Source organism: Schistocerca serialis, chromosome 1 (assembly GCF_023864345.2).
Source record: "Schistocerca serialis cubense isolate TAMUIC-IGC-003099 chromosome 1, iqSchSeri2.2, whole genome shotgun sequence".
Lineage (NCBI taxonomy): Eukaryota > Metazoa > Arthropoda > Insecta > Orthoptera > Acrididae > Schistocerca > Schistocerca serialis.
The window spans coordinates 1,003,665,265-1,003,681,357 of NC_064638.1; the positions used below are offsets into that span (position 1 = coordinate 1,003,665,265).

Here is a 16,093-nt window from a genome sequence, read left to right on the forward strand (position 1 = left end):
TGCCTGTAGCCCTTCATCTGTAGTTTGTAGGATATCATGCGAGGAAAGTGCAAGCTGAGTTTCACGTGAGTGATGCCTTCTAAAACCATGCTGATTTGTGGACCTAAGCTTCTCAGTCTCAAGAAATTTTATATTCAAATTGAAAGTATGTTCAAGGATTCTGCAGCAAACAGAAGTCAGGGATATTGGTCTGTGATTCTGTGGGTCCATTTTTTTACCCTTTTTATATAATGGAGTCACCACCACCTTTTTCCAGTCGCTTGGGACTTTGTGCTGAGCGAGATATTCGCAGTAAATGCAAGCTAGGTAAGGGGCCAACTGGGAGCAATCAGTAATGGAAATAAAGGAGAAATTTGGTGAGGGAATTAAGGTTCAGGGAGAAGATATTATTAGTGAGAGAGAGAGAGGGGGGGGGGGGGGGGGGGAGGGGGGCAGGCTTCATGATGGTATTATAACTGTGGAAGAGGTGCAAAGTACTTTAAAAATCTGTTGACTGGAGTGGATAGTGCCTTGAAAGGAGGTTGAAAGATGGACATTAACAAAAGTAAAACTAGGGTAATAGAATGGAGTTGAATTAAATCAGGTATTGCCTAGGGAATTATGATTAGGAAATGACATACTAAAAGCAGTAAATGAATTTTCATTATTTGAACAGCAAAATGACAGCTGATGATGGAATTTAAGAGGATATACAATGCAGACTGATAATAGGAAGAGATGAATTTCTAAAAAAAAGAGAAGATAGTTTATATCAAATATATATTTAAATGTTACGAAGTCTTTTCCTAAATGTTGCCTCTATGGATGTGAAACATGGACAAGAAGAAGAGAATAGATATTTCTGAAATGCATTAGTAAAGAGGAATGCTTAAGATTAGGAATGCTTAATTAATGGATAATTAATTATGAGGTACTGAAATGATATCAGGACAAAAGTAATTTGTGGCATGTGAAGAAAAGAAGGAATCTTTTGCTAGGACACATCCTGTGGCATCAAGGAATTGTCAATTTGGCAATGGAGAGGGAGGTAGGTAAATGTGTGTGTGTGTGGTGTGTGTGTGTGTGTGTGTGTGTGTGTGTGTGTGTGTGCGCGCGCGCGCGCGCGCGTGCGAGAACATATGTTAGCAACAAAAAATATTGTTGTTGAAAGGGTGCAATAAGTTAAAATTTTTCAAAAAAATTAAGTATTGGAATGTAAGTTGCTAGAAGTTTATTTAGGTACGAAGTGGATTCACATATATCACAGTGTGATTAAATAGTAGCAGACTAGTGTCTAAGGAGTATTGTCAAACATGTACTGCATGATATTGCTTCACTTATCTGAATACCGGGGCATACTGCTGATGTATATTGTTATCAACAGTGACACAAATAACATAGACAAATTCAGCAGCACATCACTGATTGCTAACACACACACACACACACACACACTTGCATGCTCATGTAGAATACAGCTGCTTTGTTAAGGAAATGTCCCATGTATAACATGTAATTGGTATCAACTGCCCAGAATCCTGCCTGTGTAAAACACAGAAAAAAATCATCACACATAGATATAAATAAAAAATGTTTTTCTCAGCGTATTCAATAACAAAAAAATATTTAATCTGGGATTTTGAAATTATATAGAAATATTACAAAATTGTATTCAATGAACCAGGTTTGTGGAAAAACACTAAACATAAAGCACTGAATTTCCTCCCGGTCAAGTCAAGTTCACAAGTGTTACAAATTGCACTTGAAAAATCAAACATAATTGAGGTGTGCTACTATCAACAAGCAGCTCACACAGAAAACTTCAGCAATAACAGTGTAATTCCTGAGATATAACATTAGGTGACAATGTCAAAGTTCGTCACACAATGTCTTCATGTATCAAATACATGATGGTGATATAAGTAGTAGCAAATACACACAACTTTGTTATTTACAATATTGGCACCTTTACATACAACTTTTCTAGAATTTCTACTTCTGTCTCTCTGTTACATACATACTTATTTCATAATATCTTAAGGGAGTTTTCACAACCTTGTAGCCATTATATAATGCTCATGAAAGCAATATACTGAAGTTGTCAAAGTGTACTATCTGAAGAAGCTCTCTTACTGAAGACAGAGAAGTCAAATTCTGGCATTTCTAAAGGTGCAAGAACAGGCAACTCACGGGGTGAGGAATTCGCATCACCCTCCAGGTCTCCACAGGGAGAGAACACAAAAGGAGAACTTCCACCTGCAGATCCTGCAGTCACTGTGTGATGGCAGTCTGAGGTACCATTAGTTTCACTGATTATACCTGTTCCAGGCGGAGCATTTTCACGAGCAGCTGCTTCAGCTTCCAATCTCTGCACCTGGAGTAAAAAAGTAACAGAATTAAACAGCAATGAAACATGTGTTTCAAACTTTTGCTTTAACACAGGACAGGGCAGGGTGTCCCATGCATCATACTGTGCGACTTTGAATAAGAAACTGATAAGAATATCCTTGTGCCCCCCCCCTTTTTTTTTTTACAAATACATAATGTTAATACCATCACAAAATACACATGAGAAATCACAATGGCACCTCCAAAATGTAACACAATACTCCTGGACTACTGACCAGCTGCTCTTTCACATACATATTTGTTGTTGTTGTTGTTGTGGTGGTGGTGGTGGTGGTGGTGGTGGTGGTGGTCTTCAGTCCTGAGACTGGTTTGATGCAGCTCTCCATGCTACCCTATCCTGTGCAAGCTTCTTCATCTCCCAGTACTTACTGCAACCTACATCCTTCTGAACCTGCTTAGTGTATTCATCTCTTGGTTTCCCTCTACGATTTTCACCCTCCACATCTAATTCCCTCGGCATCACCCGACTTCATTCGACTACATTCCATTATCCTCATTTTGCTTTTGTTGATGTTATCCTTATATCCTCCTTTCAAGACACTGTCCATTCCGCTCAACTGCTCTTCCAAGTCCTTTGCTGTCTCTGACAGAATTACAATGTCATCGGCGAACCTCAAAATTTTTATTTCTTCTCCATGTATTTTAATACTTACTCCAAATTTTTCTTTTGTTTCCTTTACTGCTTGCTCAATATACAGATTGAATAACATCAGGGAGAGGCTACAACCCTGTCTCACTCCGTTTCCAACCACTGCTTCCCTTTCATGCCTCTCGACTCTTATAACTGCCATCTGGTTTCTGTACAAATTGTAAATAGCCTTTCGCTCCCTGTATTTTACCCTAACCACCTATAGAATTTGAAAGAGAGTATTCCAATCAACATTGTCAAAAGCTTTCTCTAAGTCTACAAATGCTAGAAACGTAGGTTTGCCTTTCCTTAATCTTTCTTCTAAGATAAGTCGTAAGGTCAGTATTGCCTCGCGTGTTCCAATATTTCTACGGAATCCAAACTGATGTTCCCCGAGTTTGGCTTCTACCAGTTTTTCCATTCGTCTGTAAAGAATTTGTGTTAGTATTTTGCAGCTGTGACTTATTAAACTGATAGTTCGGTAATTTTCACATCTGTCAACACCTGCTTTCTTTGGGATTGGGATTATTGTATTCTTCTTGAAGTCTGAGGGTATTTCGCCTGTCTCATACGTCTTGCTCACCAGATGGTAGAGTTTTGTCAGAACTGGTTCTCCCAAGGCTGTCAGTAGTTCTAATGGAATGTTGTCTACTCTGGGTCTTGTTTCGACTCAGATCTTTCAGTGCTCTGTCAAACTCAGAACTGGGTTTCCATCTGAGCTCTTGATATTCATACAAGTGGTTCTCTTTTCTCCAAAGGTCTCTTTAATTTTTCTGTAGGCAGTATCTATCTTACCCCTAGTGAGATAAGCCTCTACATCCTTACATTTGTCCTCTAGCCATCCCTGCTTAGCCATTTTGCACTTCCTGTCGATCTCATTTTTGAGATGTTTGTATTCCTTTTTCCCTGCTTCATTTACTGCATTTTTATATTTTCTCCCTTCATCAATTAAATTCAATATTTCTTCTGTTACCCAAGAATTTCTACTAGCCCTCGTCTTCTTACATACTTGATCCTCTGCTGCCTTCACTACTTCATCCCTCAGAGCTACCCATTCTTCTTCTACTGTATTTCTTTCCCCCATTCCTGTCAACTGTTCCCTTACGCTCTCCCTGAAACTCTGTACAACTTCTGGTTTAGTCAGTTTATCCAGGTCCCATCTCCTTAAATTCCCACCTTTTTGCAGTTTCTTCAGTTTTAATCTACAGTTCATAACCAATAGATTGTGGTCAGAGTCCACATTTGCCCCTGGAAATGTCTTACAATTTAAAACGTGGTTCCTAAATCTCTGTCTTACCATTATATAATATATCTGATACCTTCTAGTATCTCCAGAATTCTTCCATGTATACAACCTTCTTTTATGATTCTTGAACCAAGTGTTAGCTATGATTAAGTTATGCTCTGTGCAAAATTCTACCAGGCGGCTTCCTCTTTCATTTCTTACCCCCAATCCATATTCACCTACTATGTTTTCTTCTGTCCCTTTTCCTACTCTCGAATTCCAGTCACCCATGACTATTAAATTTTCGTCTCCCTTCACTACCTGAATAATTTCTTTTATCTCATCATACATTTCATCAATTTCTTCATACATATTACCATTGTAAAACTTACGTTTGCAGATTATGAGAGAAAATTATTTAACAAAGCTCATTTCTCTGCAAAGGAGTTTAGCTGTGGGAAAGTGTAAAATCAGAAGCAAACAGAATATTTTTGTTTTAGAAGCTACAATGTGCAGCATAGCTTACAAAATGCATGAATAATGAAACCCAACTGACACTACTTCATTCGTCAGTTGATCACTGTACCATTATGAACAACTTGTGTAAGATAGTAAATTCCATTATTAGTACTATCACAAGTTTTCTTCATTTATTGCACATTAATAATAAAAATTAAATAACATTTTTAGTGAAGTATCCACTGGAAGTGGCATAAAGATCACACACTGGATCTCTCTGAGGCACTAGTTTCTGTGGAGTGTGTTGTCAACTTGTGGGTGATGCACCATTGAAATGAAAACAACAGCATAAAAATTCACACATTCAATGCATTTTTACTCTCTAATTTTTTGTGAGACATACAAAAAAGTTGTATCACTAAATTTGCTTCACACACTGGCAAAGAAAACACCAAAGAAGTCAATGCCCATAGCTTGGAAATTAATGAAGTTGAAAGAATGTATTGGTCTTTGTTTCATGACCTGCCAGTCATTACTTACCTAAATAACAAGAGATTACAAATATCTTTAATAAGTTAGCAGTAGTTAAGCACTTCACCACATATACTGGTAATTCATTCTTCTGCTACACACACAAAACACTAAACTCAGCAGAGGAACAATATGCTCACCACAGATTGCAGGCGCTCTGTTTCACGCACACTGGCATCTAGTTGAGTGATGAGCTGCATTACAAGGGCCCTCAATTGACTGTTAAGTGTTCGAAGTTCCTCAATCACTGTTTGTTCATCCTTAGGTCGTTTGCTGCCCTCTATGACAGCAGCTACTGGCTGTGCACATGTTTCTTGTGAGTCATCAGCATCACTTCCTCCATCACCATGACGTACAAGCAACTGCAAGAGTGAGTCTGCTTCTTCCATTGTTCTGTAATGATGATAAGGCTTTAATATGCAGTGTTCAATACCCCAATAGCTTACATATAAAACAATTAAATCTGTAGTTTTTTCAAATTTGTCAGCATGATTAGCTCCACATATGTACTCTAAAGAAACAGTAGTTTTTGTTTTGATTTCCAAAAGGCAGAGCATAACTGAACAGTTAAAAATTAATCCTGTATCATTTAGAATTATAATCAATTAACATTCACTATATGAAGATGATTCCTAATCTGACTGTAGCAGAGACAATGAAAACTCCCAAATAAGTTACACACAAAATTCTTTGCCTGTCCAGTACTGGAAGCAGAGATCTAAACGTATAATGAATTCCACTAGGAAGATAGTTTATGCAAAACAGAACAACAACTCCATGCAGTTGAAATTAGATCATTACAGTTTTACTTCTGGTTATAGTCAGTTCAATAGTCTGCAAAATGATTCTATTATATAATCACAAACAACAAATCAATAATTTGCATCTACGGTTGTGCTACTGGAAACCAAATAATATAAATGGACTTTTAATGTGGCGGATTCCAGAGAGTATGAAGATGGTACAAAAATAGATTGTACATCATATTCATTTACAAGCTTATAACACAGGCTTTACTCTTGACAATAAATTAAGCCATTTAAACTGGAGAATAATTTTTGCAGTAGGAATGTAATCTGTCTACTTTTCATTTTAATGGGTGTGTGTTTTTATGACACTATCATTCAAGAATTTTGTAATAACATTTTAGAAAATGTACATAAGCCAAAAATCTTAAATACACCAGATTCGCTGATAATAATCGGGACCTTCTGCATATGTTAGTGCATAAATATTTTCCAGCTACCTAAAATAATACAATTTTATTAAAACAAAATCTCTTAAGCATGCAGATTTCAACTTGTGCTCCCTTTACTCACTTGTAAATGGCTAACTGAAGATTATTCTTTCCCTCCTCTTGTTGCAGAGAAGATAGATTTTCATCTTTCACAAACTTAAAGGACATCTTCTTCTTATTTTCAAGAGCTCTCTTAAATGTTTCAAACTGATCCTTCTTCAACCTGCATTAAATTGAATTGAGTCAAGCCTTCACAAAACCATAAGAGGTTAGGAATAAGAAAGGACTGCATATCATACTTTTAAATTCGGTTTGAGCCAAATCTTGTGTTATTTTAATCTTCCATAAATCAAACCTTATTGCCCTGCATCAAATTCAACATTTTTTTTCATTTTCTTTACTTTGTTAATATTCTGGGCCTTACTAAAGCAAAACTGATATAGATTAGTGTTTTACTGTCATAAAGATGACTCTTCATTTGTTTTTTTATATAACCAGTGCTATAAACAATAATATAAAACATATGATGTATAGTGCTATTTTTCAAACTATCATATGGAACATTTCTGAAAATATATATATATATATATATATATATATATATATATATATATATATATATATATATATATATATATATATATATATATAGAGAGAGAGAGAGAGAGAGAGAGAGAGAACCAATGCATAATTTTTTTGCATGCCAGCATTTTTATGCTTGGTACTGCTCATTTATGACAGAATTATATGATGTTCAAATGTTTTCCAATATTTGCCAAAAATTATACACTGTAATTATACACGTTTACTTATTTGCAGATGATATTCTGTAGTCATATGTGCACCATATATCGCAGCATCAACAGAAATTGCAAGGTGGAATTTAAACATCTATAACAGTACAGATAAGTGCTCACTCAGTAAGGAAGCCCCAGCCATCAAAAGGGCTGGAAGGCAACCACCAAACAACAAAATAAACAGGTACATGATTTGCTGCTCAGCATAATGCAGCTAGAACCTGTCCTTCACCTGACTCTAACCGCACACTCCTTTAAACACACTGCCTGCCCCTACAGCAGCTTCACACCTCTCTTGGTACTCTCTTACTTTTTTCTAGCTTACTTGTGTTTTACTTTACTTCTCTCTTTCGTCTACATCTTGGTCTTGCAACTTTGTTTCAGCAGCCCTTTTCAAGATATGTTATACACCAAGACTTGAACCACAAAAATTCATATCTGGTTTGAAACCCATTGTGATTGTTGTGCTTTTTTTTCAGAAAAAGGCACTACCATTGCCATGCAGAATTGCCAACTTTCCTCTCATCCTCACTAATAGTTACGTTTAGTCAGTATTGGTGTAAATGGTACATAACTGAAGGCAGACTCATTTCTTAGTAGGCAACAGACAGCCTAATAACATGCAAATTAATTAGTGAAGGTCTGGTTTACACATTTTTAATGTGTCTAATTCTTTTTTCCACTCTTTTGTGTACCTTCATAGCTCTTCAGGAACATTCTTCTCCCACATTAAAGACTTTGTCCCTTTCTGGCACACAGTTTTAACCTACTGAAAAGTTTCAAATCAGTGCGCACTCCTCTGCAGAGTGAAAATACATACTGAATTCATTTATGAGCATCAAGAACTGTAGTGGATCAAGCAGTGAACCTACAGGAGATAATGTTTAATATTTCCTCACTCTGAATTTAGCCTTATTTCTGTGGTGTAAATATTAACAATCTTTACTTTCAGTTATTAAGATATGACTCCATTCCTGCATGGAGAATGCATTTGACACAATACCACTGCAGTTTTCCTAATGCACAGCTGAGTGGTAATGTGGCAGACTATGGATCCAGAAGTCAGTGGTTGGATCCAGAGCCGGTCTTAGAATTTTTGTGTGTCGCTTAACACTTCTTTTACCTCTGGCATGTCTATTAATGTGAAAAATGCCAAGACACACTGCTTCACAGCCTATGCTGCACTGTAGGTTCCCCTATAACTGGCTGGGTAAACAATGCAAAGGCCACACGTAGACAAAGGCATTGCACCTCCAATAGGCCTTCTGCGAAAGCAGAATGGTATTCAAACCAACCTGTGGTTTCATGACAGCAGTAGAATTTTACCATCCACACAACTGAAGAACCTGACAAGATCACAAAAAATACCACTTTCTAATTTTTCTTGTATAATTGTACAAGAAGTTTCTGAGATCATATGCTGCTTTTTCTGTAGCAGCATCCAACCTGAGCCATCATCAAACAGTTATTCTGAGAATGGTGGTTCAGTATTCTATTGTGCAAAATATTTTCTCAAAAATTTCTGGGAATATGGAAAGGAGGAAGATAGGTGTATAATTAAGATCACTTGCTTAACTCTTCTTTTATAAATTGATGTTACTACTGATACTTTTGTATAACTCTGCCCCCCAACTTTACCCATTCCTTCTGAAACATCTCATCTACCAGTGCCTAACATTTCCTCATATCTCAAATGGCTTTAGACCACTCACCTGACATTATTTCTCGATTGTCATTAGTTTTATTATCAACTATCTGTTTCTAATTTAGCTTGAATTACAAAAAAAATTAAAGAAATCTTTGAGTATCCTCCATGTTTTAGGTTACTATACCATCTGCCATCTATTCTCTACCCAATACAGTTTGTTTTGTTTTCTTTATTCTTTTTTATTTTAATTTGTTGTTATTATAAAAGTTTCACATTGCTTTGAAGATATTCCTAATAGTTTTGTGCACTGTGGCATATTCTATTATGTTTACCATTTACTTGAAACTCTTACCTTCTCTTTCACAGTTGCTTTATTCCTACTGAGAGTTTCTTTTGCTTTCTACTTTCTTCATAATTACAATATCTCTCATTGTCTGCATAAGTATCGTTTTTAAATCATTTCCATTTGTGTTTATATCTACATAAATTAATTTTCTGCGCTGCTGAACTTGGTGCTTACTTTACTTTGGTATACTTCCATACACTTAAATAAATTTTCATAATCAACATTCTGATTTCCTGCCTCATGAGTCTTTATAGCTTTTTTTCTATTTTTATTTCGCGTCTTGCATGTATCTGATCACTTAAACCTCAAAATGGTTTGGGATGCTCACATCCTATACATCATCTTTATTATTTGATAAAATATAGAAAATTTCATTTTTCAGTGCATTTGATTCTTGCCAATTCCATATTCTATTTTTTCCCCCTTCTTCTGGAAGACTGTGTTAGGAAGAAACACCATTCACTTACTGGGATTTTTTTTTTTTTTTTTTTACAGGGGAATATTTCTGCTGTTTTCTTTCTTTCTTTCTTTCTTTTCTGTCTGATGTGGAAACCGACATCCTAAGGTGCATAGGAAGGATGACCAAAGTGATGCTGAGAATATTGAAGAAGAAAAATGTAGTTTGAGTAGACAAGTTTGTTTGTGGTACCATATATAAGTGATACTTCATGCTATTTTATGTATATTTTACTTCTCAGTGTTTCTATATTACAGAAAAAACCTGTGCAGCTTTTTGTATATTTTTCTTACATTCATGACTCTTTTATGCTTATTACTGATACTTTTCTGTTTAAAAAATAATCCTTTAGTACATAATATTTTGTTTCATATTTTTTCTGTTTATGACACATTTTTACACATTTTGCATATTTTATTTAAAACTGTAATATTGTTATAATATGAGCCATGGACAACTAAAATTATTGCTTCTACAACTGCTATTAAAACCACCACTGCCACTGACATCATTTGCATTACATTTTTGTAGGGAGGACTTGCTATCATTTATCAGTTTCTGCAATTCGTCTTATATTCTGTCTTCCTCATCAACATATGAACTTGTTAGTATACAGATATGAATGACTTTCACATAATATCTTTTATTTATTTATAAAATATATCTTATTATTCTGTCTGAGAGTCCTTCCATATATAAATTTTCTTGTTTACGATAAAGCTGACACCTGAATTCCCTCCCTGTTCTCTCCATCTGTAGTAAAACATACATCCAAATTTTTATTCTATTGTTCTTCATTTCTCCTCCCACTTTAGATAGCCGTCATATACCCCAATTGGTCTTATTTTGCTCCTCTCTCAATTTCAGAACCACAGATCCATAAGTTCTACTGTTTCTTCTCGTTAAATAAAAAGTGTAGATGCACTGGGATTTCTAAGGTTCTTGTTACTGCCTGTTTACCCAAATGTCACGTAGCTGTGTGGAGGGGCACAGGCAGCTGGATATACCCCATGGCTTAAAACCATTACCTGCGTTTCCTCAGTGAATTCCTCTCTATAGTCTTTCACCAATACCAGAGTACTGGTGTCCCAGGAACTCATGAAAGAGGCCATCCAACAATACTACTCAAGGTTCACCAGAATTTCATGACCAGAATAGGGTGGCAAGGCTAATTCATTCAAAGCCTGGGACCAACAAGGCCAGTTTGTGTGCTAATCACATGTCAGTGGGAACTTCAGGTGTCCAGTCAATATTGCCATTAAATAATCAGCCTTCATGTCACTTCTGATATATTTAGTCCAGAGGGTAATTCACTTTGACTAACCACAATGTCAGTAGTATTTCTGACAAATGACCCATCTACTTCTTTTCTGCTGATGTGTCATCAAAATTGTTACCTTATGCATAACAGCAGTAGGGCTCAATCATTTGGTTCAGACATTGTGATCTACTCTTATTGGCTCCCTTAATCCTCAGTAAGACCTGAATATGTCCTCCTCCACCCCCCCCCCCCCCACCCCACCCCATTCTTAGTGCACACACTTTTTACAACTAAAGGTAAAAATATCTGCTTGTTCTACATCACAGATACAGCCATCATAGTTAAGATAGGGAGTTCATATTTTTTAATGTAGGAAAAAAGAATCAGTACAGGAATTATAAGAAAATAACCATTAATCAGGGGTTTTCACATATTGCTTCTAAATTCTTGGTTTTATGTATATTGTGGGTGAGAAAAAAAAAAAACTGTGATACAAAAAGTATACCTTATTATTTCTTGCTGTCTCACATGATAATCATGCTGTAAATGTAGTGATTCAAGAGCTCTAGTTACACTAGTAAGCTTCATTGCTTCTTTCAACATTGATGCAGCATTTTGGTGGCACTGCACAGCTTCATCAAACCGTTTGTATCGGAGATGTGTGTCAGCTTTGCGGTGCTGCTGATGGGCCTGGGGGAAAAATGGTATCATAATATATCAAAATATTTGTCATGTGTATAGCCTATGAAGTAAATAACAAACAAATTAACCAATAATTTCAAATACTTTTTTCATAAATGTGGTTTTGAGTCAGTTGAAGATCTGCACAAGATAAGGTAACTGTGTTGTAAAGGCATGGGTGCTGTATGCCTGTGATTGAGTGAAAATGTTTTCTTCTTTCTTTCTTTTTTTCCAAATATGTCAACTGACAACATGATATTTAGAAAAGTTTATGAAAATATCAGTTTTTTCGAGTCAGGAGTTTTAGATAAATTATATGATGAAGAAAAACTTTTTTTTCCCATTGAAAATAAAAAGTGACTGAAATGGTTAAGATTCAGAAGGAAGCTGTATGAATCGTGAAAGACATTCATATCTTGTAGAGTACTTTTCAAGGAACTTAAAATCTTAACACATCCAGCTTTGTACATTTGTGAAAACGTCTGCTTCCTAAAGTCACTTGGGAAATCAAAATACTGAAAACCCACACTCATAATTATGAACTGAAAACAAGAACGATTTTCTTAGGAAGTTGAGCACCACAGGCTTGTATCAGAAAAATGTTTGCATGACACGAATTAACAGACTTCGAAAAGGAAAGGTAGTTGGAGCTAGGCACATGGGACATTCCATTTCGGATTGTTAGGGAATTCAATACTCCAAGATCCACAGTGTCAAAAGTGTGCTGAGAATACTAAATTTAAGGCATCACCTATCACCACTGACAACGCAGTGCCTGACACATTCATTTAACGACCGAGAGCAGCAGCGCTTGTGTAGGGTTGTCAGTGCTATCAGGCAAGCAATGCTGTGTGAAATAACCCCAGAAATCAATATGGGATGTATGATGAACATATTTGTTATGACAATGCAGTGAAATTTGGTGTTAATGGGCTATGGTAACAGACGACCGATGTGATTGCCTTTGCTAACACATGATATTGCCTGCAGAGCCTCTCCGGGGTTTGTGACTGTGTTTGTTGGATCCTAGATGACTGGAAAACCATGGCCTGGTCAGATGAGTTCCAATTTCACTTGGTAAGAGCTGATGGTAGGGTTCATATGTGGTGCAGACCCCATGGTGCTATGGACTCAAATGGTCAAGAAGGTATTGTGGAAGCTGGAGGTGGCTCCACAACGACGTGGGCTATGTGTAATGGAATGGATCAAGGTCCTCTGATCCAACTGAACCAATCATTGACTGGAAATGGTTATGTTAGGCCACTTGGAGACCATTTGCCATCATTTGTGGACTTACATGTTCCCAAACAACAATGGAATTATTATGGAAAAATCCTGCAATGGCAAGAATTTCCCAGTTATGGATGACTATAGACTAAGCCTGGCTCAGTATTTCTGCAGGGGCTTCCATCAGCTTGTTGAGTGCATGCCACATTGAATTGGTCACTACACTTGGCAAAAGGAGGTCCAAAATGATGTTAGCATGTATCCCACGACCAATAAAAAGTTTAACTAGTAATGAAGTCCAGTTTAAGAGACTTTATTGGTGGCCAAATTCCTTCTACTCCCAAGAAAAATTTCTTAGTGGAACCAATTGATGCTGAATATATGTTATAAATATCAAATAACATGAGTGTTACATAAACTATATCTGCACATCAATGTAGTAATGTAATGAATGTAAATTAATGTTGAAACTGATTCTGGTGATGTATGGCTACAATAGCCTAAGAATTATCAAGTGTCCTTCACTGTACTGAATATTTACTCTCTTTGTGACATGTCCACTACTGCCCCATAAATGAAAATATGATTTACATTTGTTTTAACATTTTCTACATCCATGAGGAGGATTTCACTTGGGATGTGGAGAAGGGACATTAGCATAGCTCTTTTTTTTTTTTTTTTTTAACACTTTTTATTAGGTTGCTTTCTCGTCTGTATGTTCAAACAAATTTTGAAATTAATTTTAAACCAATCATGATGAGCTAAAGACTTGAAATTTTAAACAAAACTCAGAACTGGATGACAATAAAGTATCTCCTCATCTGCCTGATCCACCTAGCACCTGTAGAGGGGGTGTGAAAGGATTGGTGACACCTTGTATCATGGTAGCCGTGCAGTAACAGTGTGTCACACGGCTGGCATCAGCATACATTCCAGCTGGTGTGCGAGCAGATGGGCATCGCTGACTGGGGGTGGGGTGGGGGGTGGAAGCAGGGATGGATAGTGAGAGGAGGGAGGCAAGATGGACATTGGGGGGGGGGGAGATTGGAAGAGAGACAGGGAGGAGGAGGGGGGGGGAGGGGGGGGGAGGAGGAGGGGGAGGAGGAGGGGGAGGAGGAGGAGGAGGAGGAAGAGGAGGGGAGAGGGTCAGAGAGAGGGAAAGATGTGTGCAATGTATGTGATATATGTATACATGTGCAAAGGCACGTGTAAAATCTAGTATGTTTATAAATAATTATTTAAGTAAAAAAAATTAATACACTACATTTTTAAAATAGATTAAAATGTATAAAATAATTATTTAGTAAGATACATTTTTAAAAATTGGACTAAAAAGTGTAAAACAATTTTTTCTAGCCCTATACAGATTTCTAGCTCCATAGAGATAGTCCTGAAAATTTGTGATTGTGAATTTTTAATAGCTACGAAAGTATCTGAGAGATTTATAACAAAAAACATGGGACAGATGCAATAAATAATTCATGCATGACTAGTTAGCCTATTACATATTGCATGCACGCCACATTTTTTGTTATAAATCTTACATGCATTTTCACAGCTTTCAAAAATCCATAATCACAAATTTTCAGGACAATCTTTTTAGCCTGGTTTAAAAATATTTTAAATTTTTATTTTTATTTTTATTTAAATAAGTTTTTATGTGCATGTTCCTGTTTTATGACATGTTCTACAGTCTTGCTATGGAACAAAAAGTTTATCTAATCTAGTATGTCTTTACAAATTTTCCACTCAGAACATACATATTCACACACTTTCACTTCACATTACTGATAACACAATGATGGGATGCTGACTCAATCCTAGCTACCATGAAAATATAATGCAAGCCTTAGACCAGATGCTGAAGTAGTCTCTCCAGCAACAGTTTATGTGATAAGTTACAAGTATGATAAGTACATGATGATAATGTCTCATGGGTTGTACAGTGGCACATAATTACTTACTAAATGCATTGTATTATTCCATAACTTTATGTATATATTAACTCTTTCATACTTTACAAATATTTTAAGGTTTTCTTTTTGTATGAACTCACTGTTGATTTATGACAGTAAAATGTGACAGTTAATTTTCCTTCTTTAGTCTGCACATTAAATCTGGCAAATCCTATCACTTACATGTTTTTGTGAATGCAAAATAAATAAATACAAAAGAAACTTGATGTAACATTGACTCTACCACTCTGCATACAACTTGAACATCGAATCCAAGCAACAGCATTGTAGCTTTGCATTGTGTACTTGAAAGGGGAAAAATATATGGGAGATTGCATAGAGCCTGGTCAAATGTAAATAAGAGCCTGATGGTCCTAATGAGATCAGGATAAATAAATATCACCACCGCGATATAAAGACATACTCCCATTGTAAGTAAATTTTTATCTACAGCCTCAGTTATTAGCTTACCAAACAACAATGGCATTAACGACATTTCAGTGATGATCTGTGAAAATAAATATTACATCCATCGACTTCGTAACTGCGCCATACAAATTAAGAAACAGCTGTTATCTAGAGACTGATGATAATCGCAACTTATGAGCTCAAACATATGTCGTCACGCAGCACAATGAAGGCGAACAGCATTGGATACAACTGAAACCTCGGGTATCATATTTACTAAAAAGATATTTCTGTCCATATTGAGTTTCATTCATATACTGACCACGTTTAACGCAGAAGATTCCATTGCGTCTTGTTTTACAATACGAAGAGGGAGCTCATAAAGGGTGTTTTCCCGTAACTTCAAATAAAAAGTAATAAATCAGCCTTCGGCTATCAGATGTCATTTCTCAAGGCACAATTAAAAAAAATAATGTATATCAGATGTAAACATAACACCTAGCAGATGTCAGATTTCGTTCTTCACTTGTTTCTCGGTGCAAGGAGCACAGAGCTGCAGTGGAACCAATAGTTCCCTTGTCATCACAAAGGTTTATCAATTTTTGCAGAGTTGCAGACATGACATGCGGAATGCTCTTTACTTGCGTGCGGAAAAAAAAACCTTGCTTAATGTTCCGAACCAACAATGTCTGTAATAAAAGATTGAGGTTTCGAACAGTTTTTATGACTCAGACCTTCGGATTTACTGAATTTACAAATTACCTGTAAGTCACGAGATACTGGGTTAGTGTTCGCCATTTCAGAAATTGAAGGATTGACGTGACTGCGCGTTTCGCACTTATCTT

General features: G+C 36.3%; 1 protein-coding gene across 3 annotated transcripts; it reads right to left on the minus strand.

Annotated features, from left to right (window-relative positions):
• Positions 1 to 1,595: 1,595 nt before the first annotated feature.
• On the minus strand, positions 1,596 to 15,798 carry LOC126413310 (nuclear receptor-binding factor 2-like). Of its 3 annotated transcripts, none has more exons than XM_050083213.1 (5): positions 15,571 to 15,796; positions 11,483 to 11,667; positions 6,551 to 6,691; positions 5,372 to 5,624; positions 1,596 to 2,353 (listed from the first exon to the last, which is right to left on the minus strand). In XM_050083213.1, the coding sequence occupies exons 1-5, from the start codon at positions 15,592 to 15,594 to the stop codon at positions 2,081 to 2,083; spliced, it is 876 nt and encodes a 291-aa protein (XP_049939170.1). In that variant the 5' UTR covers positions 15,595 to 15,796; the 3' UTR covers positions 1,596 to 2,080. The 3 variants fall into 3 exon arrangements, with proteins under 3 accessions (XP_049939170.1, XP_049939178.1, XP_049939187.1); XM_050083221.1 differs by lacking the exon at positions 15,571 to 15,796 and adding an exon at positions 15,312 to 15,465; XM_050083230.1 differs by lacking the exon at positions 6,551 to 6,691 and having other exon boundaries at positions 15,571 to 15,798.
• Positions 15,799 to 16,093: the final 295 nt, after the last annotated feature.